The sequence below is a fragment of the Leptinotarsa decemlineata genome, unplaced genomic scaffold (assembly GCF_025532065.1).
Source record: "Leptinotarsa decemlineata unplaced genomic scaffold, Ldec_3_MD MMD2_tig00002974_RagTag_RagTag, whole genome shotgun sequence".
NCBI classification, from domain to species: domain Eukaryota; kingdom Metazoa; phylum Arthropoda; class Insecta; order Coleoptera; family Chrysomelidae; genus Leptinotarsa; species Leptinotarsa decemlineata.
Genome location: NW_027412578.1, coordinates 9858375 through 9873789, shown reverse-complemented (window position 1 = coordinate 9873789; position 15415 = coordinate 9858375). Strand labels below are relative to the sequence as shown.

The following is a 15415-nucleotide window of genomic DNA, read 5'->3' as shown; positions in this document are numbered from 1 at the left end:
CTTGTCAGTTATGCTGATGATTCCAATCTATTCTCATCACTTGACATATGAATATTTTATTCAAAATGAACTTCTTTTGAACACAGCCAAAACTAATTGTATAGTTTTCAAAATAGTTGATACCTCCATCATTGTTTCAGAGCCATGAATCATTTTCATTAGCCCTTAGCTAGATTCAAAGTAACTTCATGTGGATCCGAATACATTGATCCAAAGACATATAATCACCTTTCAGATCATTTAAAGACCTTGAATAGTGTCTCTGTGTTCAAAAAATTATATAAGAATGAATTATTAGAGAAATGTTTTTATGCCTTGCAGGAATTCATTGGGTAACTCAATTATTTTTTTTTTCACCGTAGCGTGCGCTGGTCAGGCCCTATCCCCCGAAGCCCCGATACATTCGGGAGGGCGCGCCAGCATTATCAACCAATGACCACTCCCCATATTATTATTATTATTATTATTGACATCTAAGCTAAGTTCTGCTTTGATTTGATGCACTGCAAGTATCGTATCATTCAGTATTTTACGCTTGAGTTGATTTTTATCTCACTACTAAGTCATATCGTACAAGATAAAATAATGTCTGTCAACTCCTGTCATGTATTATAGCTTACCTGGATCTATTTATACACCTTGATTTCTTTTACTTGGACTGGCAGGTGAGCACATTGTTGCAACACCCAGTATAAAGATCAGCTGAAATAATAATGATGATAATAATAAATCTATTAATCCCAAGAAACATTACATGTTTATAGTAGGGACACTGTAATAACATACATATTGAAAAAAAAAAAAATACTAAGAACAATATATCAAATTGAAACAAAAAAAACAAATAAAAATATGTGAAACTAGATAATAGACGAGATATATTCTTTTAGTTGTGTTTTGAATTTCGTGTAATTTTTTTAATTGTTAGGTATTTTATCGAGATTCAAATGTAACTCATCATAAGATCCCAACCGAAGAGATGTTGGTTTTAAGTCTTCTAAAATTGATTTTTCAATGATATTGGTATTTTTAGAAAAGTAAATGAGGGTTATATCATCAGCAAAAAGACTGATAAATATTCCTGGAGTTTTTTCCCAACACAAAATAACGATTTGGTGTTGGAAAAAACTCCAGTAATATTCATTACTACACCAAAGGTTCCAAACAGTGCATCACAAAAAGACTGATAGATTGAAATATAATTTATATTTCTTTTTTTTCCAGTCCGAATGCCGAACCGGGACCATCCTTCACTTCGGTAATCGAAAATCTCGCAAACAAATCGGACAGTTCAACCGAATTTTTTTCTGATTCAACAGCAAATGAGTCCAAAGAGTTAGACTCTGTCTCCTCATTGAACCTGTCGACAATGGGAGAGTTGATCAGCTGTTCCGAAAAAGACGACGCTTCCGCGACCTCTACCAACTGGATCGACATGATCGAAAAAGCGGAGAAGATGCAGCAGCCGCAGAAACTCGATTCTCCGTACCGCACACGAGAAGCCGAGATCAATGATTGGAAACCTGCGTTTCCCATCGACAAGAGGGAGTTTTACGCTTGGATAACCTGCGCCGAAAACGAGGGGTACCTATATCTAAGGGACGAGAGCTTGCAATCTGTCTACCAGGAAATGGAGAGTAACATCAAGGAATATTTCGAGAATCAACCTCCGATCCAGGAGAAGCACGACTGGCAACCTGGGCAGCTGTGCACGATATCGTACAAGGGTTTGTGGTACAGAGGAAAGGTTTACAAGGTCAATAGTCCTGATGATATTGTGGTGGTGATGATCGACTTCGGAAGCGACCATAATTTGACAGCAAATGACGTGAGAATCATAATTTTTTTGTTTATCAATTAATTAATCACAATTGGTATAAGACATGTCAAAAATTTGGAGTATAGAGACAAAAAGCAAAATTACAGAGTAGAAAGTTAAATGTTGAAATGATAAGTACAAGTACAGAAAGCAAAGTATAGAATGCATCTTCAACTAGTACTTTTTTCAGTGACTTCTTGAATCTGAAATAGGTAGGTTCATTTGTGATGTTTTGGGGAATTTTATTAAAAATTTTAATTCCGATGCTTAGAGGACTGTTTTGGACAAGGTTCAATCTATTTAGAGAAGTATTCAGCAAATGCTGACTCCTGGTGGAACGACTGTGAATGTCATTATGACAGATCAAAGAATTTCTATGTTTGTAAATGTAACAAGCAGTTTCAAAAATGTAATGAGAAATAAGGGGTTATACTTGTAGCTTTCTAAAGAGAGGTCCACTAGATTATGTTTGAGGTTTGCGAAACTTGGCACAAAAGTACTTTTTCTGTGTAATGAATACACGTTCGGCAGCAGGTGACTTTGTATGCCAGTCTCGACTCTCAACTAAATTACGCCCCTTCAATATCAATTTTCCATCACAAAACAAGAAAAAACAATATATTTTGAGGATAACACACTTTATTTACAAAACATTCAAATGAAGTCTTTTGTGCATAACCTTTTTGCAAATGTTGACTTTTGTTTATGTGTTCCCTCATAAGGAACCAACATTAATCCCTCATCATTGCTGCATCCCATCTGCCTTGGTAACGTTGCTCCATTGTCAGTATGTCTTGGTTGAACCATTCCATTTGTTTGTCACTGACAGCACCCAAATTTTCTGGGAAAAAATTCAAATGGGAGTGCAAGAAATGGATTTGAGAGATATGCGACATCCCATTCTGCAGTAGTTTTCAAGTAGTTCTTCTACAAGTGTTTCGTAATTTTCTACTTTCTTGTTTCCTAAAAACCTCCAAAACAAATCTTTTGAAAGAACTCCAAGCAGCTAATTCAACATTACCTAATTTTTAATCAAACTGTTGAGCACTTAGTTTTCTAATTTGTGGTCCAGCAAATATACCTTTCTTGAGCTTTGCATCACTTAATTTTGAGAAAACGTGTTTGAGATATTTAAACGCATCACCTTCTTTGTCTAATACTTTTACAAAATTTTTCATTAACCCCAGTTTAATGTGTAATGGAGGTGACAAAACGTTTTTGGGATTAACAAGAGGTATATTCTTCACGTTAGCTTGACCTGGAATATATTTATCTCTCGGAGGCCATTCTTTTACATCAAATATTAGTAAGATTTTTGAAAGAATCATATATAATCGCCTTATATCCTACCTTGAAACATTCGAACTATTAAGTGATACACAAAACGGTTTTCGAAAGGGTAAATCGACAACAAGAGCAATTTATCAAGCTTTATGTTCAGTCATAAATAGTCAAAACAACAAGAAACATAGCTTAATGATTAACTTAGATCTTTCAAAAGCTTTTGACAATGTCGATCATAAAACATTGCTAAATAAACTTGAGGCTTATGGAATCAGGGGAACTTCAGCTAACTTGATAGAATCATACTTATATAATAGAAAACAGTACGTGGTCGAAAAATGTCACATCACAAATGAGGTTATAAGGTCTGATGAACTAACAATAATTTGAGGGGTACCACAAGGATCAATTCTAGGTCCATTGCTGTACATTCTCTATACCAATGAACTACAAATGGACAACAACTTAAACACTATACAATTTGCTGATGACACAACCGTTATCCTTGAAGAACAAAATGGAGATGTCTTGGAAAGAAATGTGTTCGATGCTTTAAGTACCCTGGAAGCTTGGTTTGCACAAAATCACCTAAAGCTGAACCCTAATAAAACACAGGCAATCAAATTCTCACGGTCAGCTGAAAATGATTATACTTTTTCGGATGGTAAATCAACAATAACAACTAGTGAAAGTTCAAAATTCCTGGGAATTGAGCTAGATTTTAGACTAGTTTGGAAATCTCATCTGGATACTTTGTCAGAAAATGTTGCAAGGCATTGCTATGCCCTAAGAGTCATCACTAAAACAATAAATGTTCAAGCGTCAATGTCTGTCTATTATGCACAAGTCCACTCAAGACTTAAATACGGCCTAATTTTTTGGGGTGCATCTGTGAACGTTAAAAAATTTTTTTCACTTCAAAAACGTTGCCTTAGAATTATTTATAAATCCAAACAAACTGATAGCTCTAAACCTTTATTCATAGAAAAGAAAGTACTGACCCTATACAGTCAGTATATTCTTGACAGCATAATGTTTATTAAAAGCAATCCAAAGCTTTTTAACGACTTTGATAAAGCAAGCATCTACCCAACAAGAAATAAAGCAGATTTGGTTACTAATATTCCTAATTTTACTTTTATTCAGAAAAATATACCGTATACTCTAATAAAAATCTATAACAAACTTCCAAATGCACTAAAAAGCCTCTCTAAAACAACACTCAAAAATAAACTTAAAAACTTTCTTCTAAATAAAGCATACTACTCAACTGATGAATATTTTAAAGATATCATCCCTTCAGATTTTACCTGCTAAAATGTCTCACATTTAATTGATTTTAATTTTTAAATGTTTTTAACTGTATATTTATTACACTGACATGTTCTACGCTCATCTGGGCATTTTACTTCATTGTAATTGAACAAATAATAAATAATAAATAAATGAAATAAATAAAAGGTAAAGAAAACAGCAAAACTTCGCAAATCCGCCCTGAAGACCTAGTAATAGTCCTGTGACTTTTAGGTCGGCAAATATTTGCCACTTATACGTAGTATAACTTATTGCATTTCAGATAAGTGACGTACTTTCGTGTGTTTGCTTCATGGCAAATGCATGAGCAAGAGGAATAGAGGTTCTTTTGTTACCATTATAGAGCAAAACGGCGTTTAAACTTGTTTCAGACGCGGTGTTGCCAGATTTTAAACAATTTCCTCAATTTTGGGGAAAAGCAAATTTGGTATGTCGTGTTCGTTAAATTTTTGTGAAAAAAAATCATAACTCAAAAATCTGTCGTGTTAGGAAATTTTTACTATCATTTTCGCATTTAGGCAACTGCCTTTGGCATTGTAGTCATAAATTGGCTGTAAACTAGTGAAATTCTGATTTCAATTTCAATTTTTTTCATCTCATTAAGAGACGTACTGTAAAATTTGTTTTTTATCCAATTACTCATCTCTGACCTGCCATATATACACTATGTATCGCATATGGTGAATAAATATTAATATCATTATAATTATTTCTCCAGCTCAACAGACAAATCATGTTTCCTTCGATTCCTGCTTTCGCGTCGAAGATCAAACTCGATCGAGTATTCCCAAAATCGGAAACCTGGTTGTCCTCCGATTACGAAACATTCCTCGATATCGTAACTGAATATGCAAAGATTGTCATCACAGGTCCCCTCGAAGCGAAAGTTCCCTTGGCGGAGGTGTTCACCGACAAAGGCGTCAATGTTAACCAGTTGTTGGTGAAACTTTGTCACAATTTAACTAGGAGCGAGAAAAACGACGACAATTCAGACGACGATGGGGTGGTCATCGAAGAAGAGGCAATCGAAGGGATTGTAGAGGAAGATGTCGCCTCAAATTTGCTTAAAAAGGTAACATTGGGGAACACGAAGTTGTTACTATTTTCTGTTTATTACGACCGGGTGTAACTCTTTCGAAACTATATTTCAGGATTGTTGGATGGGGTTTGTAGATTTGTATAATGATTACTTTATTGCAGTAAAATACATGATGAGAAGTTGTACATGCAAGTAAACAAAAAAACTCACATTTCCAGATACAGATGCTGAACTCAATTATTAATTGTTAATTGCAAATTGGAGATAGTCGTCAATAGTGTACGGCTAAGTCTACCAGAGTTATTGAGAAGATATTTTTTTTTGTCATTTATGCTGTATTTGTATATCAAATATCATTTTGAAATATGTATGATAATAACACATTAACCTATGAATCGCACGTCAAAAGTTAAACTCTCGTTAATCTTTAGCTCGCACAAGTTTCTACTTCTGAGAGTTCGTGGGAGACGACAGCTGGTTAACAGGAAAACAGATTTCAACAGCATAAAAAGTGAATGAAATTTCGAATATTCATATCTCCCAACTACCTACACTATAGGTTCTGGTAAATGCCTGCCGAAAAACAACTACTTCCCCGGCTAATACCACGCTGCTAATTGAATTATATCCAACAGACACTTATGCAAGATACCTCGAAGAGGTATCTAAAATAAATATTGTTTTTTATTTTATTTATTTACAAACTCTACAGACCATGACCCAGTTACAGAGTAGGAAAGGTAAATATCACAAATAGATTTGTACATACAAAAAAATTACAAAAAAGTTATAAAAAAATATTCAACAAGAGTTATATACAATTTCATACAACCTATTTCTAAAACATTATTATAGGCATTGCACATAGCATTTTGATAATAATTTGTTCTTGCCGATTCAATATCAAATGAGCGAAACGATCTAGTTTCATAAGAAGGTACATTGAAATTGATTTTTGATAGAAGACGGGGATAATCCACTTCACTATGTATCATCTTTTACAAGTATATGTTGAATACATGTTGGAAACACTGCCTCTTATGTTTATTAATAATAATAATAATACTTTATTTCCGTGTAGACAATATACATTGTATAGGAATAGTCAATAAAAGAAATAAAAATAAAGATGAAAACATAGTATAAGAAACATACAAGTTGAAACAACACCTTAAAACTAAAATAATACCCTACTTATCTAATCTAAAAAATGCATTCAAAGAATAAAAACATTGTTCAATTAGAAAACTCTTTAAATTTCTCTTAAACATCACATAATTATGTTCTTCCCTTAAATGATCGGGCAGTTTGTTGAATATTTTTATTCCAATGTATTCTGGTGCAAATGAAGTTTGTTATAATGAATATAGTTACCCCACTAAAATCTTGTAAGGCAGACACCAACTTGAAAAATAGGGATTGGATTACCCTAGGAATAAAGACATCAAGCAAACGTAAACAACATTTATACAGATTGAAAAAAATTGCATCATATCTAATGATACATACCAAAGATATAGCACTATTTTAAAAAAAGTAGTTAGAGAAGCAAAAAACGCTGTAATAAAAATTACATTGAAACATCCACTAATAAGTCGAAGGCAGTGTGGAATCTGGTAAAATCTATTACTGGTTCGGACACTAAGACACCTTTGTCAGTATCGGAAAACATTTCTCCAGATGAAACTAATAAAACACTAGCTCTAAATGAGGTGAATCAGAACTTTATTAATAACTGCACAGCTTTGAATAGTGTAAATAAGAGCAGTAAGTATTTAGAGCCTCCATATTTTGATAAAAGCATATTCTTTTTCCCAACAGATTCAAAAGAAGTTTATGATACTATTCTGAAGTTGAAAAATAGTAAAGCAGAAGGTGAAGATGAAATACCAACTAAATTACTGAAATATGTAGCATATGAGACATGTGAACCTATTGCACACATAATCAACTTATCTTTTTTGACAGGTATTTTTCCTGATAATCTTAAAATTGCGCATGTCAAAGCTATCTTTAAAAAGGGAAATAAACATGACATAATCAACTAAAGGTCCATTGCAATATTGTCAAATGTCGGTAAAATCATTGAAAAAGTAAAATACAATAGACTGATCACTTATCTAGAGAATAATAATCTTCTAAGTGATATGCAGGATGGATTTAGAAGAAAGAAATCTACTACTCGAGCTAACTATCAAGCTCTATGTAAGGTAATTGAATGTATCAATAGTAAAAAGGCGGCAACAGCTGTCAATTTGGACTTGTCCAAGGCTTTTGATAGTGTTGACCATAGGTTACTGATCACAAAACTGTCTTTCTACGGTATCAGAGGCCTGCCACTAGAACTAATTACGTCCTATTTGAAAAATAGACAGCAATGTGTTACTAGGTTCAGTATGCCGATGACTGTTCTATGGTTTTCAGTTCAACCGATCACGACTACCTACAGGCAAATATCTTTTTCAAGCTAAAGATTCTGGAGGAGTACTTTACATCACACAATCTCAAACTGAATAAAAATAAGACACAAATCATATCTTTTACCCAAAACGGCACAAATAATACTTTTAGTGATGGTGTAACTATTTTAGAACCAGTGACCCAACTTTCCTTTCTTGGAATTATAATTGACTCAAAGCTGAACTGGAAGAGCCACATGGATAAAGTGGCAACAGGAATGTCATGGTACTGCCATACCCTGAAAATAATCACACAAAATATATCCACTGAGGCTGCGATATTAGCACATAATGGTTATATTTAGAGTCACATCAGATATGGCATTATATTATGGGGAATGTCTGCAAAAATGCAAAAACGGTGTCTCAGAAAAATATTCAACCTTTCTCAGAGAGAAAGCTGTAAAAAAATATTCGTAGATAAAAAAATATTAACGCTAACAGGTCTCTATATTTATGAATCTGTGGTATTTGTCAAAGAAAATATATCTCTTTTTGCGACTCATGATAGGAACCACACCCACAACACACGAAACAAAAATAACCTTTTGAATATAAAGACACATTTGACCTATCTTCAAAAAAATATACCTTTTTCAATCATGAATATTTATAACAAGGTACCTGAATCTCTCAGAACTCTGTCTTCGGTGATCATGAAGAATAAATTGAAAACTTTGCTTCTCTCCAAAGCTTTTTATTCGCTGGAAGAATTCTTCAATGATAATTTAAACTGATGTTGTTCGCGTTGAATATTTCATGTCGTATCATTCTGCATTATGATGTAGTTTAGTCTCTTTTGAACCCTACATACAGATGTATATGTTCGTGTTGTGTATCTAATATAACAATATTACATTAAGTATATTGACTGTGATAACCTTGTTATTTATACATCTGTGGCCAGTTATATTCTTAACCAATATTAATGATATCGCCTCATGATTTTTTTACTATTTCTGTAATGTTTACTGTAATTGACATGTTTTCTTATTAGTCAATGGGCTATGCTTGAAGACTGGCAATAAACATATCTAAAGCAAATGGAACTTCAAACGTTCAAGCCAGTCTCTATATACCTACACAGTAGGTTTAATGGACTGACGCCTATCAGAAAACAACTACTCCCCTGGCTAATACCACGAAGGGCGTTGGATTATATCAGACAGGCGTCAGTGCAGGAATCTTCACAGAAAATGTCCTGCATATGCAATTGGCAATACAAGTGAAAGAGTCGACCTTCAATTATGGAACGGGCACACTTGCAGACCGGTTTCGGGCTTATTAGCCACTCATCAGTGCAAGATAGTGACCATCATCGACCTAAAGTCAATGATATTCCACAATTGAAAATCGGAATTCTTTCAGAGTATTTCATTCCTCTTCCGAAGTTGGAGCGAACATCAAAAATGTCACTCCATCTAGTGGACGAGGAACTAACCAACTGCACATCCGTAATTTGCCCGATTCCTCTAAATAAGGAGGAATCGGGCAAATTACGGATGTGCAGTTGGTTAGTTCCTCGTCCACTAGATGGAGTGACATTTTTGATGTTCGCTCCAACTTCGGAAGAGGAATGAAATACTCTGAAAGAATTCCGATTTTCAATTGTGGAATATCATTGACTTTAGGTCGATGATGGTCACTATCTTGCACTGATGAGTGGCTAATAAGCCCGAAACCGGTCTGCAAGTGTGCCCGTTCCATAATTGAAGGTCGACTCTTTCACTTGTATTGCCAATTGCATATGCAGGACATTTTCTGTGAAGATTCCTGCACTGACGCCTGTCTGATATAATCCAACGCCCTTCGTGGTATTAGCCAGGGGAGTAGTTGTTTTTTGATAGGCGTCAGTCCATTAAACCTACTGTGTAGGTATATAGAGACTGGCTTGAACGTTTGAAGTTCCATTTGCTTTAGATTTGTAATTGACATGTTCTACACCTGAAAAGGTTTTTTATTACAAATAACTAATAAAGGATATCTATCTATCTAAACAAAGGATAACACTGAATATGCTAATATTTATAATTAAAATTAAACACAATATGTTGTCAAATTATCTGAGTGATCAGTTAAACTACACAAGTAGTATTCATACACACTCCACTAGAAATAGAATAGTAAATTTTTATATCAACGGAGAACATATAGGTTGTGTATAGTTCTGGTCTGATTACATTTAATAATTTGCCAAGTCATATAAAAAGCTGTGATTCATTAAAGTCCTTAAAAAAAATGTTGTGAATATATTTCAAGTAATTGTAATCAATAATTCGTCTTGTTTTCTAGTTTCTTGTTTTTGAAATGTGACTTGTCTCGAATTTTATATATATATATATATATATATATATATATATATATATATATATATATATATATATATATATATATATATATATATATATATATATATATATATTTTATTGTTTTGTATTTTATAAGTGACTGACTGTACTATGAAGAGCATTATTTGCTAATATAGAGTAATAATAATATATTAAGTATGCAAATACTCTTCTTTTCTCGAGGGTTTGTATGTTGTACTTTTCAAGTAGTACTACTTTGGAAATTTCAAGGTCATAGTAACCTGTTTCTTTGAAGTGAAAATATCTCGGGAATTTGTTTTGAATTCTTTCGATGATATACTTGTGACAGTTATATTGAGGACACCAGATAATGGAAGCATATTCCAAAGAGTGATATACAAATGATGCAGGTAATATTGTTGAATTGCCTAGAGTTGCGAACTACAAACCCATATATCTTTGAGGCCTTGTTTGTTACATTCAGTATATAAGATCTGAATGTTAATTCATAATCAAAAGTAACACCAAGATCTGTTATTTCTCAAGTTCTATTGAGTTTTATACCATCCATCTCGTAGCTGTATGTTATACTGACTTTTTTTCGGGAAAAGGTCATAGTATTACACTTTTGAACGTTGAATAACAATTTGTTCTTTTTTTGACCATTCAACGATGTTATTTATATCGTTTTGTAGGTGTACACAATCTTCAACTGTTGATATTCTTCTAAAAATTTTCAAATCATCTGCAAATAACAAGTAGCAAGATGTTGTGATATTTTTTACAAGACTGTTGATAAATAAAATAAATAACAAAGGACCCAAGTTGGAACCCTGGGGTTCCAACCACAGTAACTAGTAACAGTTCTATCTCGTGAATGAAGATCCAAGTGGGGAAGAAATATCCCATCTACCAATACTCAGAACAGAAATCAACACTGACTGAAGACTGTATCGAGGAGAGATATATGTACTAGAAAATAAATATTTCGAAATGAAATCTTGGAATATTCATCTCTCCCACAGTAGGTTCTAGTAAATGCCTGTCGAGAAACAACTGTAAAAATGCACAAGTAGGAATACGTGGAAAGAAGTCGCTAAAAGAAACCACGTACAAAACAGAGTCAGCATGTATTAAATTTAAAGTTACCATATGCCAATTTGGTGTCGTAATTTCAAGTTCTACAATCAATATTTTCAAAAATTTTCTATAGCAGTGCCTCAGTTGATGCAATATTTACAATGTTACTGATGGCCTCTGAGACTGTTTAGTGAAAATTCACAATAAAGTGTTTTTTTGAATACATTAGTTATGAATTTTCATCGAGTTCTTTTTTGGGAGTTTGTTGGACTGATTCTCAACTTATCTTTGTGAAAGATCACAGTTTGTGAAAATTAAAGAATCTATCTCTCATGAGATATCTGTTACCTCAGGAGTACCTCAAAGAAATCACTTGGGACTTTTTTCTTCAATATCTTTGTAAATGATATCAAAGAAAAAATTACTCACTGTGAAATACTGATGTTTGCAGACGATATAAAAATTTTTAGAGCAATAGATTCATTGCAGGATTGTGCGAAAATTCAAATGGACCTTAAATCTTTTTCTGATTGGTGTAAGATGAATTATATGGATGTCAATGTGGTAACATGTAAAAGTATTTCCTTTTCAAAGTCATTAAACCTTTATACAGCTGGTTATAGTATTGCAGGGAAGAAGTTGGAACGTATACAATCTATACCAGATCTGGGTGTTATGATGGATGACAAGATTGACTTTCATTTACAGTATGAACACATATCTAACAAAGCGATGAAAATGTTAGGATTCATATGCAGATCAACTAAAGATTTTACCAACATTTTATCTATTATATTGCTATACTTTGCATTGGTTAGATCAGTGATTGAGTATTGCACTTGTATCTGGTCGCCAACTTACTTCAACCACAGTTATGATATTGAGAAAGTTCAGAATAAATGTCTCAGATATGTTGCCTACAAAATGAACATGCCAGCTAGAAGTCATTCGCTCTACCATTGGATTTTCTAAACTCAGTACAAGATGGGCACATGCAGACATAATATTCCTACATAAATTGTTGAACAACGAAGTTAATTGTCCAACTCTTCTCTGTCAAGTCAATCTGTAGGTTTCCCCAATGAGGACACGTAACAACCAAACTTTCAGTTTCAACTTTCATAGGTGTAATTTTGGAAAACATTCTCCTTTGTCCAGAATTCTATCAAATGCCAATGGGACCGATATTGATATTTTTCACATCTCTCAGAGCATTCTTAGATATACTCTATGTGGTATAAGACTATTTTTTTATCACAATTGTATTTTAAGTTTCTTTATGTAGGTTGATTTATTAGATATATGGATAGTTAACTTTCTAAAGTTAATATATAGTACAAAAATTGGGGGTTACCCGTTGAATAAATAAATAAATAAAGCATCTGCCAATTCCATCATATGGCCTATGGGGACATTTTATCAATCAATCAATATACTTTATTGTCGGAAGATTAGTATCTTATTGATAAAGTCTTGTAAAAAAATCAAATGAATGTCATAAAATATAAAAAATACAAAATACAATACATGACATAAAATATAAAAAATACAAACATAGCAATTTCACAATTTATGGATTTTTCACATGGCCTGATAGACAAAATTGCTAAAGGTTGTTTGGCATTGAACGTATTGAATATATAAAGACTTTCTGAAGTTTTTCATCTACGTGAAGTTTGCTATACACATTGTCTTTTAAAAAACACTTTGAGATGATCTTCTAATGTATTTATAAAAAGCAGCAAAAGCAATATCAGCATGTATTAATAAAGTTTGCTTAAATTTGTCCTGAAATATCTGTGAATTTAAGTCGAATTTGTATTCTTTATTTTAGTCGGAAAAGCTGCCAACTCCAGTGGACACGACCAGCTTTGAATACACGGTCGAAGAGCTTCCTGAGAAGGCAGACACCGAGAAAGTTCTTATGTCAATACTATCTGTATTGTCATATAATAAGGTAGTTTTGAAATTGACTACAGAGGCCTGGAGAGATGAATTGTTTCTGCTTAGCAGCGAAATACAAGAATGCGTGGATAATCTGCCAGCTCTGACAACATTTGAGGTAAGGGTTTCATTTGATCAAAAAACATTACTGGAAAATTCAACCAGAAAGGAAAACAAGATGAATGAAAAGAAGAAATGAAACGCACTCTAAGATAATAATTCAATTTTAATATGTTGAAGGATAAAAGGTTCCTGTACCACCCTCTGTAGATCAAGGAATAGTGCACCTACTAGTTTATTTCCTTCCAAACTTTTTTTCCGATCATCTAAAACACATTGAAATGCTGTTTCACAACTATGCTTGCTTCGAAAACCAGATTGAACACTATTAACTATGTTGTTATCTTCAACATATCTTACCAATTGTTCATACACTACCTTTTCTAAGATTTTTTCAATCGAGTTTAGCATATTTATTGGTCTATATGATATCGTGAAGCAAGTTTTGGACAATTTTTCTGTATGAATTCAAATTGAACTAAAGCGCTGCTGAAACTGCGTGAAAAATTAACCGGGTTGACAATGATAGTGTTAATGAACGTTGGTTTGCGAAATTTCGTTCAATAATCCCGGACGAGGATTCGAAGATCCTGGGGGAGACTGACCGATCACAAACGATGCGTGAGATGGCAGAAAATTTGGGAGTCAGCTCTCATGCAGTTTTTGATGATATAAAGCTCATTGGAAAGGTCATTAAGTGCCCCACAATTTGAACGATCGACAGAAATTGTCACATTTCGAAGCCTGTTCTTTGCTTTTGCGCAACCAAAATGCAACCAAAACGATATTTTTTTTTAATTGGATCTTCACGTGTAATGAAAAGTTGATCCTCTGCGACAACAGGAGCCCCACGCCCAGGCACTCCCCAAAGGCGTAAATCGACCAAAAAAGACCATGGTTACCGTATGGTGATCAGGCGGCTGGTGTCTTTCAATATACCTTTCTGCAGTTAAGCCATACCATCACAATCCAAAAATTAAACGAATGAGTGTCGGAAGTTTTTTGCATCGCCCACCAAATTCCCAAACCTTTCGCCAACCTTATGTTGACGGAATTAATTGACTTTTGTTACATTGGCAAAAGTGCACTCATTCAAATGTCGATTATTTATATTCAATTTAATTTGTAGTCACTGGAACCGTTATTTCAACACCTCGACACATATTTCGATCACCAAGTGATCGAAGTTCAAATTGTTGTAGTACTCACTCACTGAGACATTACAGATAAGACTCATAAAACGGGTAAAACTCTTGAAACAACCTGATTCTTTAATACATTCTCGAATTGAAAAAATATATAAAGTAGTTTGAACAGTGATCATTCATGTGTTTTTTCTTTTTTAGGTTGGTATGCCATGTGTGTGCCCCTATGTCGAAGACGGAATTTGGTACCGTGCCAAGATATATAACACTGACGGGATAGACTGCAACTATGTTTTTGTCTTCTTTGTCGACTACGGCAATATTGAATCTGTACCCATAAAAGACATCAAGATGATGAAGCCTGAGTGGTTCAATGTGCCTGTTCTATGTCACATGGCGAATCTGAATATCAGTCTGAAGAACGAGAGTCATGCCAAGCATGTGCAAGAGTACATAAAAAAGCTGTATGGGAAAAACAAACTGGGGCAAATCGTCAAGAGGTACCCCCTCACAGTCGATTTGTATGATCCGGACGATACCCTGTGCTACCAGTCATTGATAAAGAGCGGGTTGTTGGAGGTTGCTGAAAAGTGATTGGCATTTCTCTATAGGTCATTACTGTTGAGAATTTTTTTTAATTTGTGATAGGTTCAAGTTAGTTTTGTGTTTTATATGAGACTTTCTTTACGGTGTAAGTGTATGTTCACTTTGGCAAATATAGTTACTCTTTAAGCAAAGTGTTTTTTATTCAGTTTTATATTTCATAATTGAAAAATAACAGTTTTTGAAAAATTCTGTCTGCGCATGGCATAATCGGTGCTCTATCTTTATGAAGAAATAGTGATTTGAAACTTGTTGATATTGTAGGGTCCGTTTATTTTACAAATGAGTTGCACTGAAAGTTCATAGACTTTTTTAAAAAAGTTCATTTCATGGGATCTTCTTTGTTTTTCTCAACAACA

The 15415-nt window shown here is 33.7% G+C and overlaps 1 protein-coding gene across 4 annotated transcripts in view; it reads left to right on the top strand.

Moving 5' to 3' along the window:
- The window catches only part of LOC111515602 (tudor domain-containing protein qin), a 43782-nt gene extending 28592 nt beyond the window's left edge, over positions 1 to 15190 (top strand). For all 4 annotated transcript variants that reach the window (XM_074177427.1, XM_074177424.1, XM_074177426.1 and 1 more), the window contains exons 17-20: positions 1225 to 1828; positions 5136 to 5489; positions 13139 to 13366; positions 14655 to 15190. In XM_074177427.1, coding sequence (XP_074033528.1) covers positions 1225 to 1828; positions 5136 to 5489; positions 13139 to 13366; positions 14655 to 15047 — 1579 coding nt within the window. In that variant the 3' untranslated portion in view covers positions 15048 to 15190. The remainder of the gene's footprint in view (positions 1 to 1224; positions 1829 to 5135; positions 5490 to 13138; positions 13367 to 14654) is intronic.
- The last annotated feature ends 225 nt before the right edge of the window (positions 15191 to 15415 follow it).